This window comes from Triticum urartu, chromosome 5A, assembly GCF_056163025.1.
Source record: "Triticum urartu cultivar PI428250 chromosome 5A, HENAU_Tu73, whole genome shotgun sequence".
Taxonomy (NCBI): domain Eukaryota; kingdom Viridiplantae; phylum Streptophyta; class Magnoliopsida; order Poales; family Poaceae; genus Triticum; species Triticum urartu.
Window position 1 is genome coordinate 681444834 of NC_141877.1, and position 16706 is coordinate 681461539.

Below are 16706 nucleotides of genomic sequence, written 5' to 3' on the forward strand. Positions count from 1 at the left end.
AGACTGGCGTTCGCCTCGAGGCTGATTCGCCATCATCCTCCAATGATGAGGCCCCGGGATCTTCTGCGCCTACAGAACATGCTGCACCTGATCAAACTGCCACAGAAGATCCGGCTGGAGCAGATTCTGCTACAGGAGCTTCTGTTTTGAGATTCTCTGTGGCCGAGGATCCTGATGCTGCACCATCACGACGTACACGACTACAGCATGGGGTAATACATGCTGTTAATTATAAACACATAACCAAATACAATATGGTTTGTTCTACAGGTGAACCAGGTGAACCCCAGACGCTTCAGGAAGCGCTTGGTGATGAAAGATGAAAAAATGCTATGAATGAAGAATACATGGCACTCAAGAAAAATAAAACTTGGCATTTGGTTCCTCCACAGCAAGGTAAAAATTTAATTGATTGCAAGTGGGTATTCAGAATAAACAGGAAATCTGATGGAACTATTGATCGCTACAAAGCTAGGCTCGTTGCAAAGGATTTTAAACAACGGTACGTCATAGATTACGAGGACACATTTAGTCTAGTTGTTAAAGTTGCCACTATCCGTCTCATTTTGTCTATTGCCGGGATGGAATCTCAGGAAACTTGATGTTCAGAACGCGTTTCTTCACGGTGTTCTGGAAGTGGAGGTATATATGAGACAACCTCCTGGGTTTATAAGTAAAAGTGCACCCTTTCATGTCTGCAAGTTGGACAAAGCACTTTATGGTTTGAAACAGGCACCAAGAGCATGGTACTCCCGTCTCTGTCACAAAATGCAAACACTTGGTTTTGTCCCTTCAAAGTCTGACACCTCTCTGTTCATCTACAACAAGTTCAATACATGCATGTTTGTCTTGATATATGTTGATGATATTATTGTGACAAGCTCATCTGGTGAAGCTATCATAGGGTTGTTAAAAGATTTGAGTGCAGATTTTTCCTTAAAGGATCTTGGAGACTTGCATTATTTTCTTGGGATTGAAGTAAAGAGGCACAAGGATGGACTTCATCTCTCCCAAGAAAAGTATGCAGTTGACTTAGTAAGAAAAGCTGGTCTACAGGGTTGTAAACCTACACCTACTCCACTGTCCAGTTCAGAAAAGTTATCTCTCACACAAGGAACTCTCTTGACTCAAGAGGATAGCACAAAATACAGAAGCTTGGTAGGAGCTCTTCAATATCTTACTCTTACTAGGCCTGATATTTCTTTTGCTGTCAACAAAGTATGTCAGTTCCTTCATGCACCTACAACTGTTCATTTGACTGCTGCCAAACGGATAGTTAGATATGTCAAAAACACATTAAGCATGGGTCTCAATTTTAGCAAGTCATCCTCTACACTTGTCAGTGCATTCTCTGATTCTGATTGGGCAGACTATCTGGATGATAGACGCTCTACTGGTGGTTTTGCTATTTTCTTTGGACCCAACTTAATTTCATGGTGTGCTCGCAAGCAAGCTACAGTCTCCAGATCTAGTACAAAAGCAGAATATAAAGCATTGGCAAATGCCACGGCTAAAATCATATGGGTTCAATCCATGCTCAAGGAACTTGGCATAAAAAGTAAACAAGCTCCATGTTTGTGGTGTGATAACCTTGGTGCTACTTATCTCTCAGCTAATCCAGTGTTTCATGCCAGGACTAAACACATTGAGATAGACTTTCATTTTGTTAGAGAGAGGGTGGCTCACAAACAACTTGACATTCGTTTTGTGCATTCCAGTGATCAAATTGCAGATGGATTCACAAAAGCATTGCCGGTCAAGAGCTTTGAAAACTTCAAGTATAATCTCAACTTAATGGAGTTGTGATTAAGGGAGGGTGTTAAACACATCAATATCTACATGGCTGGCGGATATCTTCATGAGGCGCATCTGGTTAGGTAGTTAGAGTATAATGTTTATCTCTTGTAACTCTTATCTCTATCTCCTTTCTTCCTCTCCAAGAATGTAATCTCAACCGAATGTATGCGCTGTTATGGGAGGTGCGCCCCATCTATATAACACGAAGCCGTCGGCCTGAGAAGGTAAGACGTTCCGCTAGTTCGCACAGTGCAAAGTTGACAGAACGGATCCAGCGTGCTCTTGCAAGCTCAGGCAATCCACCACCAAAAAGTGTTCAGAAATATGTCATGGACGAGTGCAAAAAAATGGAATCTTGTGTGGGTTGGGAAAAACATTGTTGCTCCCTTGGATCCTGATGAGATGGAATTTCTACTTGGTTTCCCAAAGGACCACACAAGGGGAGTTAACAAGACACAGCGATACAAGTCTCTCAGCAACTCATTTCAAGTTGATACAGTTGCGGGAAGCAACCGACACCACCGTGATGGCTTGGAGGGCAAGCACTCAGCTTTGTTCTACGACTACGTCAGAATCTTGAATTTTGTCAAGTCGGCCATGGGATAGATGTAGAATGTAGCCTAATCATTGTAGTACGTATGCTATCTTTAATGCTTATATGTAGGAACTGTGACTTATCTGTGTTTAAACATTGAGTTGATGTGGAGGATGTTTATTTTGGAGAAAGATCACACTAACATTTAGCCATATGGTTTATTGTTGCTAACTAATTTAGAGCCTGTTCATCTTTATTTGAAAAAAAACTATTGCAGCCCCCAATTTATTGTTTGCTAGTGTCCTCAATGTGGAAGAGGGTTTAAAGTTAAGGACATTATCACTTTCTGTGCACCGGAGGTTGATCTTCCAAATAATGATCTTGAAAAGGTTGGGTTTGTTTCTTCACTTTGTCTGTATATTCTGGTTAGCCATGAACTGAACATTGTTGCATGTGTGCAGCAATTATTGTCTTGCAGGGAAAAGGTCGAATCCCTGGAGGAAGTGAAGTAATTTCTTTATACCATCTGTGAGCTTCTTTAGTTTCTTACCATGTATTCCTGTTCAGTTACTAGAGTAAAAAACAAAATACTTCTCTTGCTAGCTTGTATTGGTAACTTCCTGGTAACATGTTTTGTTTAATCTTGTCGTAAGGTTCTGAAACATGGGAAGTTGCTTGAGGAGATAATTACTGAGAAGGTACCTCAGTTGCTTATTTCACTGTCCAAATTCTGAATGATGACAATTGTGTCACTGTGTAGTATGTTTGCACCTGAAAAGAAGATGAGGTTCTTTATATGAACTAATACATCTCTTTTCTTGCTCTATCCATTGACTGTTCCTGTATAAGAAAGTTGATGTAGCAACAATCAATACTTGTCACTTCTGTGAGAAATTTATGCTTACATTTGCGTATGCCATGTTTCAGAATATACTTGTTCCATCCATGTGTTTGGTGTAGAAAGCAGTGCTTTATTACTACTTCCTTTTTGTTCAACTCGGCCTAAAAATGTCAGATAAATAAATAAGTTTGCCCAACAGGATTTTTTAACTATGGAGTCGAGTTTATGCTGTTGATTTCTTTCTTGGAGACCACATCCAGAGAGGCAGTGGAGGATGCATTAGCTCATCTTCAGAAGCTGTGCATTATCTCCTCTTAAAAACGTCAGACAGTGCAGGCAACCTCAGGTATGGCGAAAACGGGTTTCTTTGCAGTGCACATGACTGCTCTTTCTAACTTGATCTGCTTGACTACTTATAATTTGCACAAACATTCTCCTGCATAGTTTGTCCCGTATCATATGCTGATGTCATATTTCGAATCAGGTTGTTGTCTGTATCATATGGATAATATGCAGTCACGATGTTGTCTATATCTAGATGTAGAACAAAGCTAGAATGACGGAGAAAGATCTTCAGCAATCACCAAGGCTGATTACTATCTTTTCTTGTTTTCTGCAGTTGATGACTTCAAATTTTTCAAGGAGTGTACAAGGGTGTAAGGTTTCTGCACTTGTATTCATAGAGATCTGGGTGTTGGTAAATCTGTTTCCAATGGATTTTGAAGGGGAACTTTTGTTTTTATCGATGATCAGACAATACTAAGAGACTAACAAGAGTATGGTAAATTACTAGATCATCCGTAGTTCGACAGACTAGAACTTGCCGTGGTTACTTTCTTAGGGTTCTGAAAATAATTTCTCTGAAACTGAATCATTCAGTCATACCTTCAGTTGAGTAAATAATGGCTCTGAAAACTGGGATCTCTCATCTTGGTTACCTTAACCTATTGCACTGCAAAACCTGAAGCTCAAGCTAGGCTAGGCTCACAGAATAATGGTGATGATTAGTTAGCTAAAATCTGAAACTCTCTGCCCACTTGCTCTAGCTGACAGCAAGAATAATGAATAGTAAGCACTATGCTTGATTGTGTCCTGAATGCCTAATCAAGTTTCATCTGAATACAATTTCATTGTGTTTGACTTGAGAAATCGGTGCAGATGTTGGCGTCAAAGTTTTGTCTGGCCACGGAGAGATGCCTGGAGTTCCAGTACAGGCAATCTCTCTCTCGGGTATGACGAAAACGGGTCTCTTTTGCTTCTGCCATGACTCTGAATCTCCACTGCACTTGACTGCACCCTCTATCTTGATCTGTTTGACAACTTATAATTTCCACAAACATTCCCCTTCATAATCTGTCCTTGGTCTGAAAGAACAATTCCTGATGATATACTTCAGGTCAGGTTGCCATTATCCGTTTTCCTTCCAGTAAGTTTTCACTAGATTTCGTTTCTAAACCATGTAGATTGTAGAGCAAAGATAGATGATGGACTCACCAGGGCTGATTACTACTACCTTTTTCTTGTTTCCTGCAGTTGACGACTTCAAATTGTTTAAGGAGAGAATGGCATAAAAGGATGTAAGGTTTCTGTGCTTGCATCCATGTAAATCTGGGAGTCGGTCAATTCTGTTTGAATAAGGGGAATTTTGTTTTTCATCAAGGACAAGACAATAATAAGATATTAATAAAAGTAAACAAATGCTCAGAAAACTCGCTTCGCTTTTGTGCCACTTCAGTTCAGTAAGTTGGAACATTCTTACCCAACGAAATTAGATAATTTATACCTTCAGCTCAGAACCTATTGCGGTTACTTTCCTTGGGCTCTGAAAACTTTAGTTCAGTAAACGTACGATTGCTCCGAAACCGGGATCTCTCATCTTAGTTACCTGTACTTAGTCTTTCCGCTGGGTCATATTCCGAACTACGGCACTGATCCGTTCGTGGTCGCTACTCACCCAGACGGAGGCCAGGGAGCATTTGGTTACTGGGTCTTTCCGCTAGGAGATGGTAGCTCGGGATATTTTCAACCGGTTTGGATGGCGGTCATGTAATAGGATAGGCATTTGGATTCCCTATCTATTTTTTAGCCAGCCGGTTGTGGCGTTTTTTCTCGGCTAGTTGGTGTTTCTAGCCCCTTTTTGGCTCCGTGTGAGCTGTCTGTGCTTTTTTATTATTTGTGGAGACCTTTGGAACCATGTTGACACTACTTTATTTGGTTAATAAGAGGGCCGTATGCATCTTTCTGATGCAGAGGCCGGGGAATCACCCCTTTTCCAAAAAAAAAAGTTACCTGTACTTAGTGCATTGCAAAACCAGAACCTCAAGCTAGGCTCACAGAAGGGTGATGATGATTAGTAGCTAAGATTATGCTCGATTGTGTTGCGGATGTCTAACCAAGCTCCATCTCAATGTACTTTCTTTGTGTTTGCCTTGTGGGATGCATCCGAGTTTTATCCGATCGCGGAGAGATGCCTCGAGCTGCATTTGGTTCGTGGTCAACCACTCAACCCTGTCCCCGTGGGCAACCAGCTGATGTAGACCTCTGAGCCGTCGTGCTCTGAACCTGAACCTTAACCTGGACCTGGACTGGATCGGTCTGTATATTTTTGAGTTGTTCAAAGTAAGAGATGCTGAAACGGAACCTCCGTCGTCAGTGTGCTTGGTTTCTGTAGATTTTGAAGATGACATTATCCCTCTCTTTCAGAGGGGCGAGGTGATGTAATTGACATTGTGTTGCACAGATTGTTATCTTCCTTTTTGTTAGCACTGCATCTGGACATGATTTTGCTTTTGTAAACAAGATTTTAACTAATGCTGTTGATATCTTGTAGACCACATCCGGAGAGGCAGTGGAGGATGCATCTTCAGAAGCTGATCATCCACTATACTTCTTTCATTGTGCAGGCAACCTCAGCTCAGGTATGATTAAGCGGGTTTCTTTTGCTTCCGCCGGTACGACTCTGAATCTCCACTGCATCTTGAGCACACCTTCTATTTTGATCTGCTTGACAGCTTATAATTTGCACAGACATTCCCTTGCATAGTTTGTCCTTTGTCTGAAAGAAACAATCCTGATGTTATATTTCAAATCAGGTTATGAATGTCCTTGGTCCTCGGTAAATTCTGTTTTGAATGAAGGAGAACTTTGTTTTTTTATCAAGGACCAGATAATAATAAGATATTTACAAAAGTAAAGAAGTGCCCTGAAAACTGGCTTCGCTACTGTGTAACTAAAGTTCAGTAGTAAGTTGGATCATTAACACCCAAAGAAATTAGATCATTTATAGATTCAGCTCAGAACCTGTTGTTACTTTCTTGGGCCTCTGAAAATAGACCGTTCAGCTCAATAAAAAGTTGCTGTGAAAGTTGTGATCTCTTGGCTACCTGCCGCATTGGAAACCCGATATGCTCAAGCTAGGCGAGCGGAACAATGACGATTAGTGGCCTAAAATCAGGAGATACCGAGCTCGAAAACTCTGAAACTGAAACTCTCTACACATTTCTCTAGCGGACAGCAAGCCCTATGCTTGGTTGTGTCGCGGCCCTATATAACTTCTTTGTGTTTGCCTTGTGAGATGTAGGTGCAGGTGTTGAAGTTTCATCCGGTCGCGGAGAGATGCATTTCGTCGTCGACCCTTGATGTGGGCAGCGAGCTTGCAAATCATGGTGATTGCTTTTCTGGATGCTGTTTTTCCTTGTCTCTCTTGTGACTCTTTACCACGTTGATGTAACTAAGCTAGTGTGTGCGGCGCTTTTCTTCATTGAAACTGGCAGTTGTACTCCATCTGCTTGCCCAGATGCCTGAGCCAAACCTGAAGCTCCTCACATCAACACGCCTTTCCAATCTTCACATCAATTGCAGTTTTTCAAGTTGATGTGCACATAGATCTGCAAGCATTCTTTATGGGAGTCGGGGCTTTCTGATTTGAAGTTGCTGGAAAAGAAAGGACTCAGCTTCCGCAAAAGTGATCGATGGAGAGTGAGGGATACAAAATCGAAGCAGCAGAGAAGAGCTAGTCACAATTCACAAACAATAACAGGGGGAACAAAAGACTACATAATTTGTGTCATGGCAGGTCGCAAAGAATATTATTTCCCACACGGCTCCCGAAAGGGACCGGGCTCAACTATCATTACAATAACATAATAGATAATAGGTTTCAAAAGGATCAAGCCCCAACATAAAGAACAATAACAACTAGAGCATCTCTCTTAACAGAGGGCCTGGAGCAGAAAAGATTCAATACCGCCAGGGGTGGGTTGCTTGAAAAACACGTTGGCGTGTTCTTCCATGAGCCACACAACGGTCATGAGCTCGCCGCCGCGGTTTATCTGGCTGGCATGGGCATCTCTGCTGCACTGGACGGAAGCGAAGACGAGCAGACGCACCCATGCATCCAAGATGAGCGCCAACGCCTTGGGCATATCAAACACACCACCTCCGGCTCCGTTGCATGAGTGTTCCAGATCTGGCATCAGACGCTCCAGTTTATCCATGGCGACATGATCACGATCCTCGTAACAAGATATGATGCCAGGCTTATCACCGTTGCCTGCATCTACAAGTTCCAGCATCAGCCTGGCATATAAAGTCCCATGCCAGAGAGTTACGCATGCCTCTCCCATATCCTCGTGCGTGCGGTCTTGCAGGATGCTGAGAAGCCTCTTCACGCTATCTATAGAGGAAGTATGGCTACCCCATGGACAACATATGCACCTCAAATCTTCGACGGTTGATTCGTACATGCTGCGTAGTTCAAGACCGGGTATCATGTCAGGACGTACCGCTACGAGGAATACCATGTAATCTGACAGGGCCTTGATCGCCTTCAGATAAGTGGATGATGCCGCATCCTTGGGGGTGTCGATGGACAAGAGGAAAACATTTGTGAAGACGTGCCAGGTAAGGATCACCTCTTGGAGTTCGGCATCAAAGTTGAGAGCATCGTCTAATCTCTCGCGCCTCCTGGCAGTTTCATTGTATAGTGCAGGACGAAAGCCTGGCAAATCATTCATAGGTGGCATCATCCCCATGAGTCCTACCATGCCATTCTCGCAAGGTGAGGACTCAATCTCATTTTCTGCACTTGGATGGTGAATCTTCTTCACTAGTTGCCATACATGTTTGAACACCAACTCCTTGACATCCTGTGAAATCACTAGGGTTTCAGAGCAACGCCATTTGTTCCACCAATCCTCCAGGCCCATCATCTTGGCCACTCTGCTTCTTATCTTGTACGTGTCAGGGGAGAAGAAATGCAACAAGTTGAACTGCCCAATTGAGCCTGACCACCCTCTACTGCCGGCAGCCTTGACACGCCGACGAAGAGACAGGATGACAAGACCAAGATTACTCCAGCCTCTGGTCCACAGGAAACTACATGACCAGGTCGACCCCAGAGTACTGAACACCGACGCCATGTCCAGAAGGAAGGCCCCGACCAACAAGATGTACGTGGTAACAACATCGACTCTGTTGTAACCATTTTTATTACCACTTAACTGGAACATGACGAACGCGGCGAGGGTGGCCAAGGGTGAAACCAGACGGAACAAGTAACCATACCAAGTATGGATCACCACTGCCTTGGTGTAGATGATGTCATACATGAGGGAGAGCTCCATCTCCACCACCTTGTACGTAGCTTTCCAGTTCCAGCTCTTCCATTCATATATAGATGCAAGTGACCCTGTACCTCTAACTTTGAAACTAAACAAAGCCACCGGAGAATCAGACATAGCACCCTTGCAAAGAGGGAGCATGGCTTGAGCAAACAACAGGAGCTCCTCTTCATCACACTCCTCTGCCCTCAATGCCTGGGGAGAAAGCTCATCATAATTAGGGAGACGCCGATGATTATTGATAGAGCTCCGGATGCTGACCAGGGTGGCGCACTTGAGGGCCCAAATCCTTTCTGCATACTTGATGAGACCAATGGCGAATATCAAGCCGGTAGCCAATCCCAGGGAGGTGGGGATCTCCATGATGTGCTTATAGAGGACATAGGCAACCCCAAAGGCTTGGACGCCAAGATTTAGCAGGTGGCGTGGCCAGAGCTTGTTGTCCTCGAGGGCGTAGCCGGTGATGGTGTCCTGGCTACCAAGATGCACCAGGAGAAAGGGCGCCCAGAATACCGCGAGCTTCTGCTTGCGTGGCGAACCATTGATTGAGAGATGGCCGAGAGTGTAGACAGCGGTGGAGTCAGCCATGAGGTACACTAACCACAGGAGGATCCTCAGCACGGCGGAGGATCCGTGCCGACGGGTCCTAGCGAAGACAAAGAGGAAAATCTGCAGTGTGAAGCTGAGTAGGACAAGGATTTGGGTCGCCCATTCATTCCAGAGCTGCAGCATCGGACGTCCAGACATTGCTCCTCCGGAAATTGATTTACTGTAACAAAAAAAAGCTCTTATTAGCAACTAAATCTATGCATATTCCTTTAATTCGATAAAGAACACTTGATTAAGCATCAAGTTGAGATAAAATGCACCGGCCTCGGTAACAATAGGTTGCCAAGAGGTTGTTAAGACATTGAAGATCTATGCATTGTTATCTGCATATGCAAAGAAGTCTTTGTTGTTTATTATCAAAAATCAAGCCTACAGCAGCTGGCACAGTAAGTATTCTCTGGCCAAAGAAGAATGAAAGCAAAACGGCACCTTCACCAGCCCCATACGCCCAACACCCATCATCAAGAACAAACAGGCAACTAGCCTTTTGAAGTTTGAAAAAACAACTATACAAGTAAAAGAGCTATATCGCATCTTACTACCAATAAGTTCAGCAGCAAATAGACATTTAGACCAAACTTCCGAAATCTTCCATTGTATTAGTACTTAGTTATACACTACTACAACCAAATGATGGGGCCTCTTAGAACTAAATGCTATAATTAGTGCTACATTCAGTATATATATTACCGGCCACTCAGATCTGTATTTTTTCCTCTTTTTTCCAATTAAGAACACTCAAATATGCATTAAGATCATATAAAATGCATCACCCTCTGCAATAGCACGATGCCGGCAGCAGCAAGAAGGCAATAACATACAGGCAACCAGCCATTTTTTTTTTGACAACGGGTGTTTTTTATTGACTCAAACTTAGCATCAAGCGATACAATTGTAATGAGTACACACCCGGCCTCTGCATAACTAGGATGCACACATCCAACACTAACACACACACACGCAAAGTATCACGTCGGCAAATAGCAAAGTCATTCAAGACCGAAGCTATGCCTAGGCGAAGGGGAAAAGGAAAAAAAATCCCAAAAGTGATCAAAACAATGATTGATGACATACAACAGTGGACATCGGCTCCAATCATCTCTTGACAGCACGAGGGCTACAAAGATGGTTCTTCAAAAGCGACGTCTTCACGAAGAGAACGATGTGCAAGCGCCGCCGTCGCCTGATCCGACCATTAAAGATCAAATCGTGGATTTTCACCTTGAAGATCAAGTCCAAGTAAACTCCGAGCAATGCCTTCATCAAGGATACGACGCATAGAAAGCTGCCGGCCATTTGAAGCTTGCCAACACAAGTACAGGTAAAAGAGCTACACCGCATCGCACTACCGAAAAGTCTAACAGAAAAAACTGCGATGCCCACTAAACTTGAGGTATCTTCCTGAAACAGAGCTTCATTGTACGCAAGGAATGCGTATGCATGCATGACGAGTAACTGCAAACTACTCGTAGATTGCTAGCACGCATAGTGTTTAGCATTCCTGCGAAACGAAACGCCCCTGCAGGATTTGCCCTATGACTCTATGTTAGCATTACTCCGTCCCTAAAGCCTCGTACGCCTCTCCTTGAGATCTGAGTTTCTTGCAGTAGGGAGGCTCGATTTTGGAGGAAATGCAGCCGCCGACGAACAGGGGAGAGAGGACTGGGAGATTACCTTGGTTTTGGACGAAGAGCGACGCATGGCGCGGGTGGTGCGGTTCTGGATCCTCCTGCCGTCGGCCGCCAGGAGCTGGAGCTCGAGGAGCAATTAATAGGTAATAGCAGTGGGTGAGGAGGGTGACTGACCGGAAGGAGAGGAGGGAGGTCGTCGCGTTTCTTTGCGTTGACGCGTGAACCGCGGGTCAAGAGGCCCACCTGAATCCATTTTTTCATTATTTAAAAAGACCATACAGACATCCTCAACACCTCAACAGTGGAGACTGGTCAGCTCATAGAATAAAACTTACACAAGACAGGCCACGAACGCCGCTCGGGAGAGAGCAATGCGAACCCAAACCTACCCGCCATTAATGGCCTCCAGCTCCCTACCAACCTCCGAGCCCACCCCATCTACTCGCTAGTTAGAGCATGGCAGGATGGTTAATAGTATAGCCAACAACAAGAAGTGTATGGGTGAATCCGGATACATATGAACCCATTTTGAAAAACACATTTTGCAATGTTAAAAAATTCTGAAAAAAGGTGTGCGCGGACATCTCCATATTCTATGCGTGTGCAGAAAGTTTTACAGAAAAAACAACTTTTTTTGTAGCTTGTGCAAAAAAGACAAAATTTTGTACCGTGAAACGCTATTTAGAAGTAGTAAAATTTGTCTTTTTTATTGAGACAAAACAAAAATACTTTTTTACACAAAACTTTGTGCCGTGGACATACCTTTGCCAACATGTATGCATAATTTGTTTTTAGAATTTTTGAACATTACAAAACGCGTAAAAAGTACATTTTTGAAAAGCAGGTGCAGATGCCCCCATGTGCAGATCGTCCACTCGCAGCCAACAACCGCCTATATGAAGTTGCCATGTTAGCCAACTTACTAGCCCATTCATATAATAGTTAGATATACTAGTGTACTATACAATTAATGTATGGTTCACTTCTTTTCTCACAAAGGGTGTTGGAGCTCGTGTTACAGCTAGCTGTAAGCTTGTAGCCCGATTCTTTTCTCTCTCCTCTCCTCTCTCCTCCACCTAGACATAAATCTGATGTGGCATCTCTTATAGCCCGCCTACGTCACAGCTAGCCGCTGACTATAAGACGTTATCACATCATCTATAGTCAAGCTTATAGCCGGCAAGTATAATAGTCAGATGCAAATAAGTAGTACTTCATTGATACATGGCCCACCTCTCTCTCTCACAAAGTGTTTAGGAGCACGTGCTACAGCCGGCTGTTAGTTAGTAGCCCGCTTCTCTTCTCTCTCTTCTTCTCTCTCTGCCAACTCAGCAACAATATACTATTTTAAGTCTTACAGCCCGCCCACATCACCTTACTATACTTGCTCTTAGTACGTAGTCTCGATCCCAGCCGATTTCTCTCACCACAAACGACGCCTCAGATGACAGGGAAGTCACGCCGCGGAGCTCGCGCGAGGCGGACTACGCCCGGCGTCGCGGGTGGCAGCCCCGGCAGATCCCCGCGTCGCAGCCGTCGATTCCGGTGGAGATGTTGCCGGAGATCGACGCGGCGTCAACGGAGACACGGGGGGGATAATCAAGTAGATGGTGCGGGAACGCTTCCCTAACCGCGACAAGTGGCCAAAATCTGCGTGGAAAAATCATCCACAGTGCAACCTTTGCGGAGAGCTGCCGCTCCATCGGCGACGAGGGAGGGATGGAGTACGAGATGCTTTTCTAGGCCATTCAAGAGGCAGAGTCGCCGGATCCAGTGCAGGCGGCGAGATGGTGCCGCTTCAAGGCAAGCAACCTGACGCGGAGCATCCTACAATCATCTCCATGGACGTACCTTCGTCTCCCAAGACACCAAGTGGGCCGATGACTAGAGCTCGTGCAAGGGCCATGAAAACCGAGGTGAACTCGCTCCTCTCCGAACTTACACGTTCCACATCTGAGACATGTCTACTACCTCAAGCGGAGACAAAGTGTGTGATCTGGTATTTGGAGGAAGGCCATGGAGCTGCTACGAATAATGGACAAGATGACAAGGAGCCAAGCGCGAGAAGCAAGAGAAGGAGTTTCCGACAAGCTATAGCTACTAGATGTCCGGCACACAGCGGATCAGCCAGCCAGAAGGGCCAGCCGAGAAACTCTATAGCGGCTGGACGACCGGCAAGTACCGGACGTCCGACATGTTCTAGCGCCCGGACGTCTGCTCCCCTCCGGAAATCTGGTGCACCATGTCCAATACGAAAATGCCAGAAAATCGACTTCGTCCGTACGTCCGACGTCCTCTGAAAATCCGACATCATTTCGCCCAAGCCAAATCGATGGAAGTCCGGCTGATAACCCACAAGTATAGGGGATAGCAACAGTTTTCGAGAATAGAGTATTCAACCCAAATTTATTGATTCGACACAAGATGGGCCAAAGAATATTTGCAATTATTAGCAGTTGAGTTGTTAATTCAGCCGCACCTGGAGACTAAATATCTACAATAGCGTGATCAGTAGCACAATAATATGATAATTTTGAAAGTAGTGGTAATAGCAACAACAGTAACAGTGACAGTAGTAGCAGTAGTTTTGTAGCAATTGCGAGAGTAGCGGCAACGGTAGTAACTTGGCAAAGACAATATGTGAAAAGCTCGTAGGCATTGGATTGGTGATAATGTTGAATAATATTCATCATATAACAATCATAACCTAGGGCGACACAGAACTAGTTCCAATTTATCAATGTAATATAGGCATGTATTTCATAAGTAGTAATACGCAAGGTTGTCAGAATCACAATTTTGAATCGGATCGGTGCTTCTATGATAGGATCAGAAATCATAGAATTTTCACTAATAGGATCGTAGAAATGTAGATTCTGAGAACTAAAATGGTAGAATCAAAGGGGTTAGTTTGGATCGTAAAATCGTAGAATTGTATAACATAATCGAGATCCTGAGTGCATATGGAAAATAATTTGCATGACATCTTTTGGCATACCTTCCCGTGGCAGCGGAGTCCATAAGAAACTAAGAGATATTAAGGCCTCCTTTTAATATAGAACCAGAACAAAGTATTAACACATAGTGAATACATTAACTCCTCAAACTACAATAATCACTGAAAAGAATCGTAATTATTGTCACCTTGGGGTATGCGGATCATAACACGTAGAAGGTGCATATCACTTGCATGGTAGGATAATGAACACAAATATATTCATGAAAATATAAAGGGTTCAGATCTGAAATCATGGCACTCGGGCCCTAGTGACAAGCATTAAGCATAGCAAAGTCATAGCAACATCATAAGTGAACATGTAAGACGATGATTGTAACGCCCCGAGACCGATGTGCCAGGTGCCTTCCAGTTATTCGCTGTTGTTGCCTTGTATTTGCTTACGTGTCATGCATTTCATATCATGTCATCATGTGCATTGCATTTGCATACGTGTTCGTCTCATGCATCCGAGCATCTTCCCCGTTGTCCGTTTTGCGTTCCGGCGCTACTATGTCCTCTGGTGTCCCTTTCTACCTCTTTTTGTGTGTGGGTGTTAAACGTTTTCGGATTGGACCGATACTTGTCATGCGGCCTTGGTTTACTACCGATAGACCGCCAGTCAAGTTTCGTACCATTTAAACTTCGTTTGATATTCCAACGGTTAATGGAGGGACTGAAAAGGCCTCGTGTGTGTTGCAGCCCAACACGCTTCCAAAGTGGCCCAAAACTCACCTAAACCCCTTCTATCATCTATAGCGTTCGATCACGATTGCATGGCCGCAAACCGCACCTCATTTGAAGCCTCCTAACTCCTCCTACCTATAAAAAGGTCCTCCCCTTCGAAATTCCGGGTCTTCTCCTACCCTAACCCTAGCCCTTTCTTCATTCGCGCGCCGGACGTGTCCGCCGGCGCCGGACACTTTTCCCGCCGCCGCCCGCAACCACTGAGGAGCCGCCACGTGTCCTGGCCGGCCTCCCCACCGCCGCGGCCCGCGAGGCCCAGGGAGAGCCCTCCCCGGCCCGAGTCGCCGCCGACCGACGCCTGCGTCCGCGCCCGGTCCCCGCCGCCATCCTCTTCGACCCCGGCGCGCTCAGCCGTCGCCCGCGCCGTCAAGCGTCACCCCGCTTCGCCGTCTCCTCGTCGCCGCACCCGGCGCCGGCCACCGCCTCTCCGTCGCCCTGCGCCGCCCCGGTGCCCGTCCGCCTCCTCACCGGCGAACCCCGCTCCGGATCCGGGCGCCCCCGCAGCAAACTCTGGCGAACAGCGAACCCCGATGATCCTCGACTTCCACGCCCGGCTAGATCAGGATCTGGAGACTCGGTTGACTTTCCCCCGAAACCCTAATCTCAGTATTATTTTGCTGTCTTCATCATGTCATAACTCTGTCATCGTAGCTCCGATTTGTGCGTGTAGCATATCAAAATGTTCGTCTCGACGAGTACATCGTTTCATCTCATTGCATCATTTTCATTTGAGCTCATCTTGGTGCCAAAAATTCTGTTGGAAGAGGGCTATGTGATGATTATTTTAGATCTGTTTCAGCAAATGGACTTTTGTCATTTTTGCCATGATTAATGTGTGCATGCTATGATCATGAGCTCTACATGTGTTTTGAAATATGCCATGCCATCTTTACAGGGGTGTATGCCATGTATTTTTGTGATCTTCGTGGTGACTAGCACAAGCATGCAAAGTATCTTACTCAATGATGTTGATTTCAGGGACTTCAAATTTCACCAAGGCCTTGTCCTGTTATTGTTTTTATGCCATATGTTCATGTTGTTTCCTAGTGATCCGTGCCTCTTTTGAGCATGATCAGTAAGGATGTTTTGTAGATATTGTGGTGCTCTATCCATCCATGTCTTTATTTGCATTTATGGAGCACGCTAGCTTGAGTCAATCGAGCTCTAGTTTTGCTACAAAATGTTCCTTGCAGATTGTTAACATGTTTAGCGATTTTGCCAAGCTTGTTGTTGTTGATCCGTGCATGCTATGTTGTTGTTCTTGCCATGTATAGCTTCTATACCATGTCTACTTGCTGGGTGTATGCTTAGATTATCATGCAATGCCTCGTAGTGAGTGCATTGAGCTCGTAAACATGCCTACTTGTTAACTATTTTGCATGCTCCAGTTTTTCACTAAGTCTGAATCTGGTTTATGTTTTTGCTATGTTCACATGCTTGCAATTGTATCTTCTGATCCCTTTTGGCTCATGGTCACTAAGGGACTTTTGTTATATGCTTTGAGTATCTTCATGCCATGCCTTGCTTTGCCATGATATGTTCCTGTAGCATATAGTTTTCATGCTCTAAACATTGCTTGCTGATGATAAATTCCTGACATGCTGTTAATTTCACTAAGTCTGTAACCTGTTATCTTTTACACTTTTGCCATGCTTGTTTGGACCTGTTAATGAGTGATTTAGCCGTAGCTCAGTGTTCATCTTTTGTTAAGCATCATGAGTGGATCCCTGCCATTTATCTTGTTGCTATGTTTGAGTGCAGTAACTTATTTGTCTTGATGCATTTAGATGGCCACTTGCTGTTAATCGCAGACCGGTGCTATATTTGTTTTGCTTGCCATTTCCAAACCGTGCATCCGATTCCGGTGATCTTTATATCGATTTCAACCGAAATCAACTCCTCTGTCCAGTGGAACTCTTGGATTTCCATG

The 16706-nt window shown here is 44.6% G+C and overlaps 1 protein-coding gene and 1 pseudogene across 1 annotated transcript; one reads left to right on the top strand and one right to left on the bottom strand.

Annotated features, from left to right (window-relative positions):
* LOC125507650 (DNA (cytosine-5)-methyltransferase DRM2-like) overlaps positions 1–2403 on the top strand; it is a 37829-nt pseudogene extending 35426 nt beyond the window's left edge.
* A 4756-nt stretch (positions 2404–7159) lies between these two features.
* Positions 7160–11198, bottom strand: LOC125506543 (uncharacterized). The gene is made up of 2 exons (XM_048671336.2): positions 11078–11198; positions 7160–9563 (listed from the first exon to the last, which is right to left on the bottom strand). The coding sequence occupies exon 2, from the start codon at positions 9539–9541 to the stop codon at positions 7385–7387; it is 2157 nt and encodes a 718-aa protein (XP_048527293.2). The 5' UTR covers positions 9542–9563; positions 11078–11198; the 3' UTR covers positions 7160–7384.
* Between the last annotated feature and the right edge of the window lie 5508 nt (positions 11199–16706).

Bases quoted from the DNA above. Each gene is read 5' to 3' on its own strand.
- LOC125506543 (XM_048671336.2), bottom strand. From the start codon at position 9,541: ATGTCTGGACGTCCGATGCTGCAGCTCTGGAATGAATGGGCGACCCAA.